The 15,719-nt window shown below is 47.4% G+C and overlaps 1 protein-coding gene across 1 annotated transcript; it reads right to left on the bottom strand.

The window, feature by feature from the left end:
* Positions 1–5,285: 5,285 nt before the first annotated feature.
* On the bottom strand, positions 5,286–7,475 carry LOC120675379 (E3 ubiquitin-protein ligase At4g11680-like). Its single transcript, XM_039956591.1, has 3 exons — positions 6,857–7,475; positions 6,380–6,737; positions 5,286–5,898 (listed from the first exon to the last, which is right to left on the bottom strand). Exons 1-3 carry the CDS (start codon positions 7,288–7,290, stop codon positions 5,755–5,757), a joined length of 936 nt encoding a protein of 311 aa, XP_039812525.1. The 5' UTR covers positions 7,291–7,475; the 3' UTR covers positions 5,286–5,754.
* Positions 7,476–15,719: the final 8,244 nt, after the last annotated feature.

Below are 15,719 nucleotides of genomic sequence, written 5' to 3'. Positions count from 1 at the left end.
ACTCAGTAAACCTCTTGGCACTCGGTGAACTACGATTTTCCCGTAGTGTATGATGCTATTCACATTCAGTTAGCATGTTCGAAAAGAACGCTTGCGCCTTGCAGAAAGTATCATTACCCATTCGATGCACCAACCAAGGGTGCAAGCAAGAAATGCATCCTCGTGGCTCAGAACATCGACACCCTTCAAGATCTTGTAGCTGTCGACGACAGAGAGCCCGCGGTTACACTTTCCCCCGAGCACATTATAATCCACCATCTGTTCCAGGCAGCACAATTTTTATTTTTTATTTTTAAAATTAAGGGGAGCAGAAAGAGAGCATTACGAGGTGGATCCACTGGAGCGACGACTCGTCGGTGATCTCGGAGGCGTGGTCCTCGAGCAGCTCCTGCTTGAGCTTGCTGTACGTCTCCATGAACGCGGCCGTGCTGCTGCTGCTGCTGTCGGCGCCCCGCGAGCCGCTGGCCGCCGCCACCTCACGTCGCTCTGGTCGCGCGAGGCGCCGCAGAAGAACCGGAAAAGAGGGTTGGAAGCGGAGAATTGAGATCAGGGAAGGAAGAACAGATGAGTGATCAGTCGGGGAAATCTGATCTCGTTTTATACATGCATGATCCTCCCACCCCCACCAGCTTAGCTGAAATCTACTTCCTCCTTACAAATTATAAGTCATTCCAAGAATCTTAGAGAATCAAACTATTTTAAAGTTTGATCAAAATTATAGAGAGAAACATAAAGATTTATGACATCAAATAGGTATACTATAAAAATATAACTAACAAAAAATCTAATTATACTTAATGGTATCGTAAATGTTATTATCTTATTGTATAAATTTGGTCAAATTTAGAAAATTTTGACTCTCCAAATTTTTTTAAAATGACTTATAGTTTTGGAACGGATGGAGTATCATTTTACACGCACGCAAAGTAAACAGCTTTGCATGGTACGCTTCGGATTGCTGAAGACAGACAGTTACGGAGACGGCGGGCGGGCGGGCGTGCGCAGCGGCGGCACCGATGGTGATCCACCTCCACTCCACCCACTGATCCGAATTCAATATATGGTCGTCTTCTTCCCTTGGAGACGGCCCGCAGCATTCCAGATCCGCCGTACTGCTTAAAACCCATCCCGCAAGCCAATCCGACGACCGTACGCCTGGAGATTTTCGTGTTGACGCGATGCTCGTGTTTCATCTGAAACCAGATTCGCCTTGCAGAAAACACTGGAATTTTTTTTTGAAAACACTGGAATTACAGTAGTGAAAATAGGACGTCGCTGGTGCCTTCAATGCAATTCCGTCTCTATACTACACCGAGCCGGACTGGCACGCAGCAGCAGGGTGCTTTTCCACGGCCCATGATTAGCGCGTGGCCCATACAGGCAGGGCGGTTATTCAAATGAAGAATCAAATAAAAAAATTCGTAATGTTTTATTAAATGTCAAATAAAATTCTGATTATACCGTTATGTTTGTTACAAACATGATCTTCAAAACTAGATTAATAATATTTTCTCGAAACACTTTTTTTTTAAATGTGGAATAATTTATTTTTGAAAGAGGAACAATTGTTCCATCTTCACAGTAAAATTGTTCCAGTATAAAAAGTTATCTAGGAATAATTTTTTATAACTTTTTTTTAACATTGCCAGGAGCACTAACCGGCATTTAAGAACTCAAGTTGGACACCCACGCTGACCGCGCACTCAACGCAGATAGACTGCCGGGAAGTCTGAGGACGCGCCTACCGAGATGCATACACACACACCCACACACACTCATGCACCCGGTACCCTCTCTGTGGAAATACCCCCGTGCCACACCCGGTTATTCGTCCTAGACTGGGATCGAACCCGGGCGGGTGGCCTCCACGACGGGAGCGCTCACCACCACGCTACGAGCGCTCACTAGTTATAATTTTTTATAACTGCAGAACAATTTATTTTTGAAAGAGGAACAACTGTTCTGTCATCACACTAAAGGCCTGTTTGGGGATGCTTATCTCAGACTCGTTTATAAGCTGAGCAGGATTTTTTCATACGCCGCGATCTCAAGAATCCGCTATCCAAAGAATCTCTGAAAAAGTTTTGTAAATATACTTCATTCTGGACTTCATGCATGAAAGATTCTTTTCTCGATTTGCGTGCACTGGGAATAGTAACGCGAACCAAACAAGTCCACTGCTAAGCTATAAGGGCATGTACAATGGTGTAGACGATTGCTGTCTATTTACATCTAGAATACCACACATAGACAGCAGAAAAGACAACTTGTACAATGGCCTGTCTATTACTCTGTAAGTTATTTAATTTATACATAGTCATATAAAACATGGTGATCAATCATACAATTGATATATGTGTGCCGTTTTATTGCTTGTTCTACATATATATACGTTTTTAATATGCTAACTTATACAATCCTAAAATAGAAAAAATATCTCATACACCTCTCGATCTCTCTCCATCTCTCAGGGTGGATTTAGTTCTCTCGTTTTGGAATTTTGAAAGGAAATCTTTTCACATTTGAAATATTAAACATAGACTAGTCACAAAACTAATTACAGAACTCGTCTGTAAACTACGAGACGAATCTAATGAGCCTAATTAATCCATCATCAGCACATGCTTACTGTAGATTTACTGCAGCAATTTAGTGTATAATCACGGCCTAATTAGGTTCATTATATTAGTCTCGTGATTTACAGTTTATTTATGTAATACGATTTTTTCGAATATATTTAATACACTATGCAGAGAATTTACAAAAAAATTGGAATTTTAAAGTTGGAATCTAAACAAAACCTCAATCTCTTATTTTTCTGGTTCTCTGCAGCTCTCGTGTCTGTCTCTCAGCGTTGACCAACGAAGCAGCAAGGCGCGGCAGCGTCGCAGCGGCGGGAGCGGGCCGATGTGGCGGCGGCCTGCGTGGGGGCAAGGCGGGGGGCCTGCTCTGGCGGGAGTGGCGGCCGGCGCGGGGCCGGCTCTGACGGGAGCGGTGGCCGGGTCGGGCGAGTGCGGCGACGGGAGCGGACCTGCACGATGGTGACCAGCGTGGGGACAAGGTGATACAGGTAGGCCTTCGCAGCCTTTCCACCACCGACTATTTTGCACGCGCTCTTGAAGGAAATCGAAGCTGGCGCACGGGATCTCTCGGCGGGGTCAGGATTTAAAATTTGGGTATTCAACAATTTCAAAGGATAAAAAAAATTTGGCCGCAAATGTCCGTTGCGCAGTTTTCAAAGCCGCAGGCCGCTCGCGTCTCATCGCAGGCAGTTGTCGCCTGCCGTACCGTTAGAGTTTGCTGCTGATGATCGAAAGTGGGAAAAAACGCGGCTATGCGGGAAGGAGAATTGGAATTGGGATGGATAGAGAGCTGGGGACCTGTGTAGTCAGTGCCAGTTGGGAGTCGCGGTTGGACTTAGAGGAGGGGAAGTAGGCCATTTGAGCCCAAAAGGCAACATGAGATTGGAAAGTTTATTTTGTGATGTTAGATCATCTCTAAGATACACTCTAAAGACTATTCTAATTACGAATTTAGTATTTTTAGTGGAAAATCTCTCTCCAAAAATTCTCTAGAACCAATCCCTTAAGGTAGCAGCATCTATTCTAAATCATCTTTCTCTGTTCTCATATCTAAAAATAAAAATCCACACCCTATTTCAAATACTTGCTATTTTAAAATCAGATCTTAGACCTTCATCCTTCAAACTCGTGAGTCACGTTTCCTAATATGTCGAAGTTCAAATAATAGGATATCTGGTATATGGAAATTGTCGTGGATACACGATAATATATACATGACGAAGTAATATTTAGGGTGACCCTCTACATACGGATATATAGAGAGTTAGAGATTAGAATATAAAAATATGTAGAAAAGTTAGAGACTTGGATTTAAGAATTCTTTTAGAGATTATACATATTGTATGCTATGTATATATATTTTTTGTTCACAAAATTTTGGGTATTCAACTGAATACCCATGCATCAATAGCAGGCCCGCCCCTGGCCATGGCTGACTTGCAGCTGCTCGTACAACGGATGAGGAGCTGTCAGTAGGCTCTTGGAGCACGAGCCGGTGCCGTCCTCTCGTGAGGCGACGGCACCAGCGGTTCGGCTCCTTGATTAGCTTCGGTAATCACAATTAATCGTATATGGACGACTTATTAATTGTCGTTGTACATGTCCTAACCCTCGTTGCAGCCTGTGTGAAATTCCAAGAAACTAAATCTACAGTCGACCGTAACTTCTTACGCCAGCGGTCGATCTTGACTCCTTTGCTAGTCGTAGATCCCACGCACGATCATTTGATGCTTCACCAAAGCCATATCTCCTCCTGTCCGCACACTCCCTTTTCTATCGTTTTTTTTTCCTCTGCTCGCTCTTTTTATCAGTGATGATATTTTTTAATTTTTTTTTCTGATTTGTTTTTTTGATAATTTTTATTCAAAATTTTTTTTATCCTAAATCCCTAATTTTTGTTTCCCAATTTTTTCTCCAAATTTTTGCATGCAAGTTTTTTATCTCTAAGTTTTTCCGAACTTTTTCATTTCAAATTTTTGTTCTCAAATGTTTGGTTTCAGATTTTTTTTGGTAAACTTTTTGTTTAACTTTTATATAAATTTTGTTTTCTATAAATTTATTATCTACAAACATGTGTATTTGAATAAATTTTGATAACAAAAGAAAATGGAAGGCGGGGCGAGTGCTTGTGTGACTTTTTTTTTGAGATTACACGATACTACTCAGACATTCACAACGCACGTACACTCACATCCCTATAAACACACGTACGCAAACCCTACTCCTATGAGTATTTTCGAAGACCGAGCCGGCAAAACTTCGAGATTGACGAAGTCACCACAGATGCCTCGTTGTCGACGGAAACGTCGCCTACCACAGAATCCGGTCGAATTCCGAGAAGCTAAATCTACAGTGCTTGTGTGACTTGATTGGTTTACCAGAGCAGCTTGTCCGAATTCGACCCGAAGGAGGCCTGCCAACGAGCGATCGTAAATTAGCAGGCCCCGTGAAATTCCACCAAGTTTTGAGGCAGCAATTCGGCCTACGTATATAGCAAATTGAAAAGGCTTGAATTTATATGGGGCCTGTGTCGGGGCCAAATCCGACCATCAGGCCCAGGCCGGACCAGCATCCATCCCACCAAATATTGTTGGGCCCGACCGCCGGAGCACGTTAGGTGGATCTTTCTTTCTCAGTCCATTCTGGACCAGCATCCATAAACACATTGAATTATATAAGTTAGGGTTCAAAAAAAAATATAAGTTAGAAAAAAAGTTGGAATTTTTCATTTGATGTCTATCTCTACGCCAAAGGAGAGAGTGCATTCAGTTTTATATGGAGCAAGGGCAGGCAGGCACAACAAATTACACACAGAAACGAGTCTTTTTTTTCCCCCTTCACACATTTCCCACCTTGCCCAGACTGCTGCTAGTCTCCTAGACTGAAGTATATCTGTATGACACCCTTTTTCAGGCAGCTACCTGCTGCAAGTGCAAGTGTCCCAATCGCCTGTCAGCATCTAAGGTCAGTACAGGTCCGTAGGAATCCCCCCGCGAGAGGTACGACGCACGCATCGCCGCCGCGTCGGCCGGCGGTCGCAGTACATGCGGGTGGCGCGTCCGGCCAATCCCCCCTGCCTGTCTTAGGGTGCAAGCCCCGCTGCGCTGATCGGCGGGCGCGGTCAGGGAAGAATATGCGTCGTCCGTGTAGGAGTCGGGTAGGCATCGATGGATCACTTGAGCTCTTGCTTGCAGAGAGGGCAAGAGGAGATGATCCTGAGCCACCTGTCCACGCACTTGAGGTGGAACATGTGCGTGCACGGCAGCTCCCGCACCTCCTCCTTCTCCCTGTACGGCGCCAGGCAGATGCAGCAGTCCTGCAGTTGCGGTTCAGAAACAAGTTCATCAGACTTCGAGCTGATCAGGCTTGAGGCTTCAGCAGCAGTTCACCGTTTGAACATGACAATGAGCAAGCTAGGATTGGTACATGCTTGCTCGTTCGGTTGGTAATAGGTAGCAGGAAAAGAGGTGCTTATAATTGGCAGGATCCAAAAAGGCAAGGTAGGACTCCTTATCTTTAGTATCATCCAAAAGGGGAGGCATGTTCTAGTTTCGTACGCACGTTTTGTCACTTTTGCGATATCCTATTCCGGCCTGTATCTGAGTTTACCAATCATTTGTTTGGTGATGAACTGATGATGGAGTTTCCTCCTGGCTTCCCCTTTTTCTGCTCCGTCTCCTACCTCACCACGCTAGAAATGCTGCCATGTTTGCTTACTAACCAGCTGGTCGGCAAGCAAATATAATGTACGCAGCAGCGTGAACGAACGAGAGAGATTTTGATTTCGATGCACTCACTTGGTCGTCGTGGTCCCGGTCTCTCGGCACATCCGGCGGCTCCTTGAACCGCCACCGCGGCAGCGCGGCGAGCTGCTCGTCGGAGGCGCCCCGGCCGGCGGAGGCCGAGTTCATGTTGTAGCCGAGCGCGTAGCCGACCATGGGGACGAAGCAGCAGAGCAGGAGGAAGAGGAGGAAGGGGAGCGAGTAGACGACGGCGTTCCAGGCCAGCAGGCCGATGCAGAGCGCGTACAGCCTCGGCGCGCGGTGGAGCGAACCCAGCCGCGCGTCGAACACCCACACGTTGCCCATCACGAACCACATGGCGAAGAAGAGCTCCAGGAACGCCCGCGCCTTGTTCATCAGGAACGAGCTGCTCCTGCGTGCGTTCGATTCGCGCAGGAAATTTAAACCCGGTCGTGTCGATTTTTCACGAGAAATTTCACCGTCGGTGCAGACGAATTGAACTGATGAATCGAGATGTTGCGTTCGCCGTACCTTAGAGGATCGCTGGCGCCGCGCATCTCGAGGTCGTCCGACAGCGCGTCGCCGCGCCCGGCGGCGGCGGCGGAGGAATGGCGGTGGCGCCAATAGAGGAGCGGGAGGCTGAGCACGTTGCCGACGTTGTACGCGGCGACCCAGAGGCGGAGCGGCCACGCGGGGCGCTCGCTGGGGGAGGTGGCGACGACGGCGGTGGTCAGGACCATCTGCGCGACGATGATGCCGAGCTCGAGCGCGAGCCAGCCCGGCGAGTTGAAGGGGTTGGAGCCCAGGTCGGACCTGGGCCCGTTCTGGTACTGGTACACCCGGCGGAGGAAGATGAACCACCGCGCCCTCGACATGCGCGCCACCGCGCGCATCGTGAACGCGGACACCCGGCCGCCGCCGCCTCCCGCCGCCGACGAGGAGGACGAAGAGGAAGGCGGCCGCATTGCTGCTGGGATGCGACGGTGCCGGAGGAGGAGGAGGGCGGAGCGGGCATTGGCATGGCGCGCTTATTTTCTCCGGGAAGGATAAATGGTGGGAGAAGCCGGAGGCGGGGTTGGGTTCGGGATGGTGACCAATAATCTAACGGCTTTGCTTTGGCGCCAAGAGTGGAGCTCCGGAGGAGGAGGTGCGTGGAGACTGGAGGGGATACAGACGGTTGGCCTAACCGTCTCCTTCCTCACGCCATGCTTCCTTGCTCCTGGCTCCTCGTGCTCCGCCTTGGCTTGTGTCTGGTCTTGTTTAGGTGGAAAGCAACACGGGCGGTCAGGGGTCACGGCAACCAGATGGCCATGGCTTGAACTAGTTTCTTTTTTCTTCCTTACACGTTCAGATTACGTCACTAGGCTTTATATAGATATTTAGCTGTTTGTATTAGTTTTCTTATTAAACAAACATTCAGGCTACTAATCTTACTGGTCTGGTCATTACTGGATTGAAAAATTATCTCAGCACTTGATAATTGCAGTGCCACATTGGTGTTGGAAACGAAGAAGAGATCTTTTTTTTTCAATGATTACCAGTGATACTGTACGTGTCAGCCTGCCAGGCAATCAGTGTGAATGACGAAGCGCATGTGTCTCACAAGAATGCATCCACGGAAGCTGTCAGCGGGGAACCAGAGCTCTTGCATATAGGTTGCACGTCTCTGTAGATGTGGTGCTCAACTACCGCGCCCTCATTCAGGTCTGTTCCTTTTCGGTTCAGAAATCCTGCCTCCGGCACGGCACTAGGTACCCAAGCCTTTCTGGGATTTTCAACGGGAGAGTCGTCGGGTTTGAGGAAAGTCGTCAAGACGCCGCCAAATGTTCCTGCAGCACCGTGCGTACTCTCACACCTGCCCTGCGTACTTGTGCAGATTTTCCGTTTGGTGCTCTGCTGATCTGCTCTTTGTTTCCTCTGTCTCGTGAGAGGTTGATTTTTCGAAAAAAAAAAAGATTGAGAGGTTGTTGATCTGATGATATGGTCTCTTTTACGCTAAGGCAAGGCCTACTTCTTTCAAAAAAAAAAAAAAAGGCAAGGCCTACTATTATGTCTGCTGCGATGGGACAGAGCCCAACCGATGATCCACCAAAAGAAACAGAGGTACCAGTGATCAGATCCAATAGTCGTCTAGCCCATCAATATCTTGGCGTTCAACAGAGGGCCCTGATAGCAGCGTGTTTTCCGACAAAACCTCAGGCCCAACCCATTTCGGAGCACGAAGTGGTTCATACTTAGGCAAACAGAGTTTAGCCCAGCGCCGCTGCGCGGGCCACCTTCTGGCGGCATAAGCGGGTCACAGATGGGCCACTGGGCCGCTTCTCCTTCCTCTCCTTCACGGCGACTTCAGTATTTCGTCTTATTCTTTTTAATTTTTCGCGGCCAATTTCCAATTTCTTCTTGTATTTCTCGTAACCACATCACAGCACAGCATTTATCGGATGGACTTTGGAAAGAAAGCAGCAAACTTTCTTTTCTTGCAGCAGCAACCTATTTTAGTGACATAAATAATTTTCTAAATTTACGCAGCAAATAAAATGAAGACTTTCTGCATCGGTGCCCGCTGGCGTTCCCACTCGCGCACCGCTTCACAATCACAGATGAGAGCAAGTATTATAAGGCTAGATCAGCTGGCGAATGGACAGAACACGTTATCATAGTCTGACGTGGGAGAAAGAGGAAGCATGAGAGAGAGAAAAGCGGCCGACTGGTGAGTCGCCGGCGCAACACGGGCGGATATGATGTGGCGCAACCCTCCTTGGTACCTATTGGTTGCATGTTGTTGTTCCAGCTTCTCCCAACATTAAATGATGATTAAACTAATATCCGCTGCTCTCTCAGCCGATGAGCTGGCGTTTCTTACCGCCCGCGGATGCGCTCGCTGCCGACGAAACTATTAACCCTGCTATGAGGAACCAGGAAAGGCTAGGCTGACAGCGAGATGCCGGGGGCGGGGCCGCCTCCCGCTGAAACGCCGAGCCACGACGATCCCGGCGACGCTGACCGTTCAGCGAGGCAGCGGCAGGGAGGAGAGGGGAGGGCAAAAGCGGCATCCTACTCTCGTGGGACTGGGGAACATAAAACATACTCTCTACTAGGCCCATCAGGGAAAACGACCCCCAAGAACAACAGGCTGACAGGGACTGCAACTGCTGGATCTTGGCATCTTGCAAAAGAGAAACTGATCTTGTGTCACTTGTTATTTGGTAGCGTGGAAGCTTGGCGCTAGCCTTTCCAGCTTGAATGCACAGCTGAGCTGCCGGTGGCCAGATCTTGCTTGAGAATAGATTTAGCACTTTGCTTCAGAAGTTATCCACGTGGACTATTGGCTAATGTCCACAGCATGCATGTAAACAATACAGTTGCATATAGGAACAGAACTAGTTGCATATAGTAGTAAAGGAGACAAAATAAGAGTACCGGAGTAGTGCTAGCTAGTGCAGGGCCAAAAGTTGGCATCAGCCATCATCGCGCTCGCTGTAAGCCTGTAACTAAGCTGTAGTACTAGTAGTGCCGCCAAAAAAATAATAATAAAGTCCTAGACAAGGAACGTCTAAACTTTGAACGGCGACTGGCCAGGGGCCGATGGCGATGGAGACCACGATGAGACGAACACGAAGGGGTCCAAGAAATTAGAAATCCAACTTGCCAGTAGCCAGAACGCGCAGCAAATTGCACGTCTACTTCCGTGTCTGTGTACATGTAGGAAAACGGGTAGGCTACGCTAACATCACTACCGCATATACCCAAGATACTTGTGAGTAGAAGATCATAGATCGTTACCACTAGACGCGCAACGCAGCGGAAGAAGTCGCGCGTCGATGTAGAGGAAGTAGTCGATCACATCCAACGAACCGAGCTCCTCGTACTTGATCCCAGCAGCCGATCAGCACAGCAGTCGCAGCAGCGCCTTCACGGAGTCCACACGTACGGGGATGAAACGCCGGGTGTCGATGTGCTAGCACCGCACGCACGGCAAGGGCGGCGGCCGAAGGGGGGGGGGCTAGGGAGGTGGCGCGGCTCACAGGGTTCTGTCGCCCCCTAACCCCTCCCTCGTATATATATGGCGTACTAATAGACTTCTATCTCATAGGCCCATTAGTAACCCTAATCCCTCTTGGATCAATATCCTCTTGGGCCTTTAAACCGTATTGTGATGATGGGCTCTTGGGCATATCACCAACAATCTCCCACTTGCACTAGAGACAATTATACAGGCAACCTTTCCAACATTCCAAACCCCTTAAGTGTGTGACCCGTTAGGTTCATGTGTAGGTAGTCGTGATTGGAAATCATTTCCGAATCACAAGTCAATAGCGGCACCTAGCAGGGCATAGTGACTCACAAATACACATAAAGATCATATCGGCCGAACCTTAGATATACTCATACACCGATCCCTTTGCCACACGATACCAGTCAAGCTCAAGGCGAGATGCGTGCCACCTTTGTGATAGCTCGACCATTCTCTCGATCTAATAGTGGATTCTATTAATAACTAACATTTAGTCATAATGATTAACTCTTTAATAACTTTGGCATGTATAAGGATCGATGGACCAAGATGGGGGGTGAATTGAGACTTTTTCAAATTTCTAAAACAATTAAAGCAACCTTAACCTATGCAATGCTAGTAAGGCTCAATTCACCAACCGGCTAACTAAGCAAACTACACAAGCTAACAAAGATAAGAAACTAAGCAAGGTAGAGCTAAGTTATGATATCTAAAGACAAGCACATGAATAATTGCATGAAAGTAAGTGCTTGAAATGAAAGAGTGGGCAAGAGACAATCGGATTTTTTCCCGTGGTGTCGATGTGTTGGCACACACCCCTAATCCACGTTGTGACACTCACTAAGAGTCTTATCACCTCCCATGTCACCGAGACTTGGGCGCTCACTAAGAGTCTCCGTTCACCATCCCGGCGTGGTGGAGCTCAAGCCACGTATAATCTTCTTCGGGCTCCCACAATCCTTGGCAAGCTCCGGAAGAAACACCTTCAATCACCAAGATCGCCTAGGTGCTGCCAATCACCAAGAGTAACAAGCTAGGGCTTTTACTTGAGCAAGAACCGATCATCAAGAACGGATGCACATAAGCTTTTCTTTACTCAAGTCCTTAGTCTTGCTTCTTGATTGATTGAATGAACAAGTATGTGAAAGATGAAGCTCAACGTGGCTCTCAACAAAGTATGAGTGTATGAATGTGTCCAGGTGTTAAGAGAATGCAAAATGACCCATTGGAGGGGTATATATAGGCAGCTCACACGAAAAGAGCCGTTGGAGAAAAGCTGCCAAAAAACTGCGTAGCGCCGGTTAATTCGACGTACTTCCAATAGTCAGCGTCGGTTTAACCGATGAATGTAAACTGCCCCTTCTGAAAACTAGCCGTTACGACTTGGGCAGATTAACCGACATATCATCGGTTTAACCGGTGAGTGTAGTTGTCCACTGAGCAACTGAAAAACCAAGTCTCTGGACAACTGCACCGACGTTAACTCAAACCTATCGTCGGTTTAACCGGTGAGTACAACTTCTGAAATCCTTGGAAAAACCATCTCACTGGTCAATTGCACCGACGTATTAATTCAAACAGCGTCGGTTTAACCGGTGTATAGAACCTTGAAACACCCTGGAAAAACCAACTCTGAACTAATGCACTGACGTTAAACTCAAACACATCAGTTTAACCGGTGTATTGACTTGTCCAGACTCTGCTGACTTCGTTTAACCGACGTATAGAAAAGTGAAAGCATCGGTTAAACCGGTGTATAGACTTTTTCCTGATTTTGCCTTTTCTGATTTGAGTCTTGAACGAAATCCAAATATTCTTAAGATATAAGTTGAAAACCACTTATTTGAACTTCTGGAAACCTGAGTGACCATAGTGCGCATCCATTTTTGATTTACCATGTCCATGCTCAAGTTACTTGGCCTTAACCCCTCTTAATAGTGCGATCACTACAAAACTATAAAACCTATACTAACCTAAGTGTCCTTCTTAACCTTACGACACTTAGGACTAGAAAGATCCTTAGTCTTGTTATATATTTGAGTTGAATACCGAGATCGCCTTTTTGAATAATGAAATTGAGGGGCCTCTTTTGACATATGACCAAATGAGCGGTAATGATACATTAAGCTGCACAAACTCATTAGTCACAATAATAGTTGTCATTAATCACCGAAACATACCTTGAGGGCCTAGATGCTTACAATCTCCCCCTTTTTGGTGATTGATGACAACACAAGCATGAATAACGAGAGAGCGAGAAAGATAAAACAGGATAAACACAAGCAAACTCGAAAAAGGATCAAAGAGCTCAACGGCTCAAACGAAATCCATAGATATGTCTCAAACCACAGTATACTCAAGTGTCAAATGTACATATCCATGAACTAACACCAAATGTGATACAAAGCATCAAAGTCCTGATAACTACGAGCTCTCTCTAACTCTACCCTCCCCATGACTCCAACTCCCCCTGACTCTCTCCCCCTTTGGCGTCAAAGCACCAAAAAGGCGAGCTACTGGTCCGGTTGTCGCGGTACGGCAAGGAAGCGGTCCGGGTCGTCAACGTCGTCGTCGTCGGACGGTGAATCCTCGGTGACGGACGGGAGCTGCTGGTCCTGCGGGTCTGAGCTGACAGGAGGTGTAGCTGTCGTGGAGGCTCTCGTGCTAGCACTGCCTAGGAGAGGATCCGTAGAAGTCGTAACCGGGTCAGCAGAAGAAGTGTCAACGTCTGAAGTTGTGACTGCTGAAGCTGCCGGCTGTGTCGACTGTGGAAGCAAGGACTCCTCTCGTGCTCCTCCCCCTAAAGGTGCTGTCTGAGGTACAATGGGTGTAAGGATCGATGGACCAAGAGGGGGGTGAATTGGGCCTTTTTCAAATTCTAAAACAAAGTAAAGCAACCTTAACCTATGCAATGCTAGAAGGGCACCAATTCACCAACCGGATAACTAAGCTTCTAACACAAGCTAAGAGAGCTAAAACAAAGTAAAGCCTAGCAAGGTAGAGCTAAGTTATGATCTCTAAGTCAAGCACATGAGTAAATTGCATGAAAGAAAATGCTTGAATAAAAGGAATGGACAAGAGACAACCGGATTTTTTCCCGTGGTATCGATGTGTTGGCACACACCCCTAATCCACGTTGTGACACTCACAAAGAGTATTGTCACCTCCCAAGTCACCGAGACGAGGGCGCTCACTAAGAGTCTCCGTTCACCATCCCGGCGTGGTGGAGATCAAGCCACGTACAATCTTCTTCTCCGGGCTCCCACAATCCTTGGCAAGCTCCGCGAGAAACACCTCGATCACCAAGATCGCCTAGGTGATGCCAATCACCAAGAGTAACAAGCTAAGGCCTTCACTTGAGCAAGAACCGATCACCAAGAACGGATGCACACTAGCTTCTCTCTACTCAAGTCCTTAATCTTGCTTCTTGATTGATTGAATGCACAAGTATGTGAATGATGAAGCTCAAGGTGGCTCTTGACTATGGTATGAGTGTTTGGATGTTGCCTGGTGTCAAGAGTGGGCGAAATGACCCATTGGAGGGGTATATATAGGCAGCTCACACAAATAGAGCCGTTGGAGAAAAGCTGCCAGAAAACTGCGTAGCGCCGGTTAATCCGACGTCCCTCCATTTGTCATCGTCGGTTTAACCGGTGAATGTAAACTGCCTCTTCTGAAAACTAGCCGTTACAACTGGGGCAGATTAACCGACGTAGCATCGGTTTAACCGGTGAGTGTAGTTGTCCACTGAACCACTGAAAAACCAAGTCTCTGGACAACTGCACCGACGTTAACTCAAACCTATCGTCGGTTTAACCGGTGAGTACAACTTTTGAATTCCTCTGAAAAACCATCTCACTGGTCAATTGCACCGACGTCTTGATTTAAACAGCGTCGGTTTAACCGGTGTATAGAACTTGAAATACCCTGGAAAAACCAACTCTGGACCAATGCACCGACGTTAATTTCAAACACGTCGGTTTAACCGGTGTATTGAATTTGTCCAGACTCTGCTGACTTCGTTTAACCGACGTATAGAAAATTGAGAGCGTCGGTTAAACCGGTGTATAGACTTTTTCTGATTTTGTCTTTTCTGATTTGAGTCTTGAATGAAATCCAAAAATTCTTGAGATATAGTTTGAGAACCACTTATTTGAACTTCTAGAAACCTGAGTGACCATAGTGTGCATCCATTTTCAAATGACCATGTCCATGCTCAAGTTACTAAGCCTTAACCCCTCTTAATAGTGCGATCACTACAAAACTATAAAACCTATACTAACCTAAGTGTCCTTCTCAACCTTGTGACACTTAGGACTAGAAAGATCCTTAGCCTTGACATATAAAAGTTGAAAACCGAGATCGCCTTTTAGAATAACCGAAATTGAGGGGTCTCTCTTTTGACATATGACCAAATGAGCGATAATGATCTATTAAGCTGCACAAACTCATTAGTCACAATAATGGTTGTCATTAATCACCAAAACATACCTTGAGGGCCTAGATGCTTACAATCTCCCCCTTTTTGGTGATTGATGACAACACTAACATAAATAACGAGAGAGCGAGAAAGATAAAGCAGGATAAACACAAGCAAACTCGAAAAGAAGGACCAAAGAGCTCAACGGCTCAAACGAAATTCATAGATATGTCTCAAAGAACGGCATACTCAAGCGACAAATGTACATATCCATGAATTAACACCAAATGTGATACAAAGAAACAAAGTCCTGATAACTGCGAGCTCTCTCTAGCTCTACCCTCCCCCTAACTCTGGTGCTCCCCCTAACACCTCTCCCCCTTTGGCATCAAAGCACCAAAAGGCGAGCTACGGGTCGTGCTGTCGTGGTACGGCGACGAAGCGATCCGGGTCGTCGTCGTCGGACGGAGAACTCTCACCCTCGGTGACAGACGGAAGCTGCTGGTCTGGGTCTGAGCTCACTGGGGGAGTAACTGTCGTGGAAGCTCTCGTGCTGGCACTGCCTGGTAGAGGATCCGTAGAAGTCGTAACCGGGTCAGCAGAAGAAGTATCAATATCTGAAGAGGTGACTGCTGAAGCCGCCGGCTGCGTCGACTGTGGAAGCAGGGACTCCTCTACTGCTCCTCCCCCTGAAGGTGCTGCCTGAAGTGAGGAAGGGAGGGCGACCGACTGAACCGCTGACGGTGAGTCCTGAAAGAGTGTGGTCGCCGGTAGTGGTGAAAAGAGCGGACGACCGGCAGACCCAAAGAGTGCTGACATCGAGAACGTGGTCTCCGGTGTCGCTGTAGTAGCTGGGGCTGCAGTAGGGGCTGGGGGAGGAGGAGCTGGTGTGACGGCAAGCTGAGGTGCTCCTACACCCTGAAGTCCGGGCTGCTGCTGCTGTGGGGCGAGTCCGGTGT

Source organism: Panicum virgatum, chromosome 5N, assembly GCF_016808335.1.
Source record: "Panicum virgatum strain AP13 chromosome 5N, P.virgatum_v5, whole genome shotgun sequence".
Lineage (NCBI taxonomy): Eukaryota > Viridiplantae > Streptophyta > Magnoliopsida > Poales > Poaceae > Panicum > Panicum virgatum.
This window is presented reverse-complemented; position numbering and strand designations above follow the sequence as displayed.

What these genes read in the sequence shown, in the direction of transcription:
- LOC120675379 (XM_039956591.1), bottom strand. Translation starts at nt 7,290, where the DNA reads ATGCGGCCGCCTTCCTCTTCGTCCTCCTCGTCGGCGGCGGGAGGCGGC. An exon ending in GGCGCCAGCGATCCTCTAAG is followed by an intron (nt 6,738 to 6,856) that starts GTACGGCGAACG and finishes GAACGCACGCAG; the next exon opens with GAGCAGCTCGTTCCTGATGA. An exon ending in ACCGGGACCACGACGACCAA is followed by an intron (nt 5,899 to 6,379) that starts GTGAGTGCATCG and finishes CCGCAACTGCAG; the next exon opens with GACTGCTGCATCTGCCTGGC.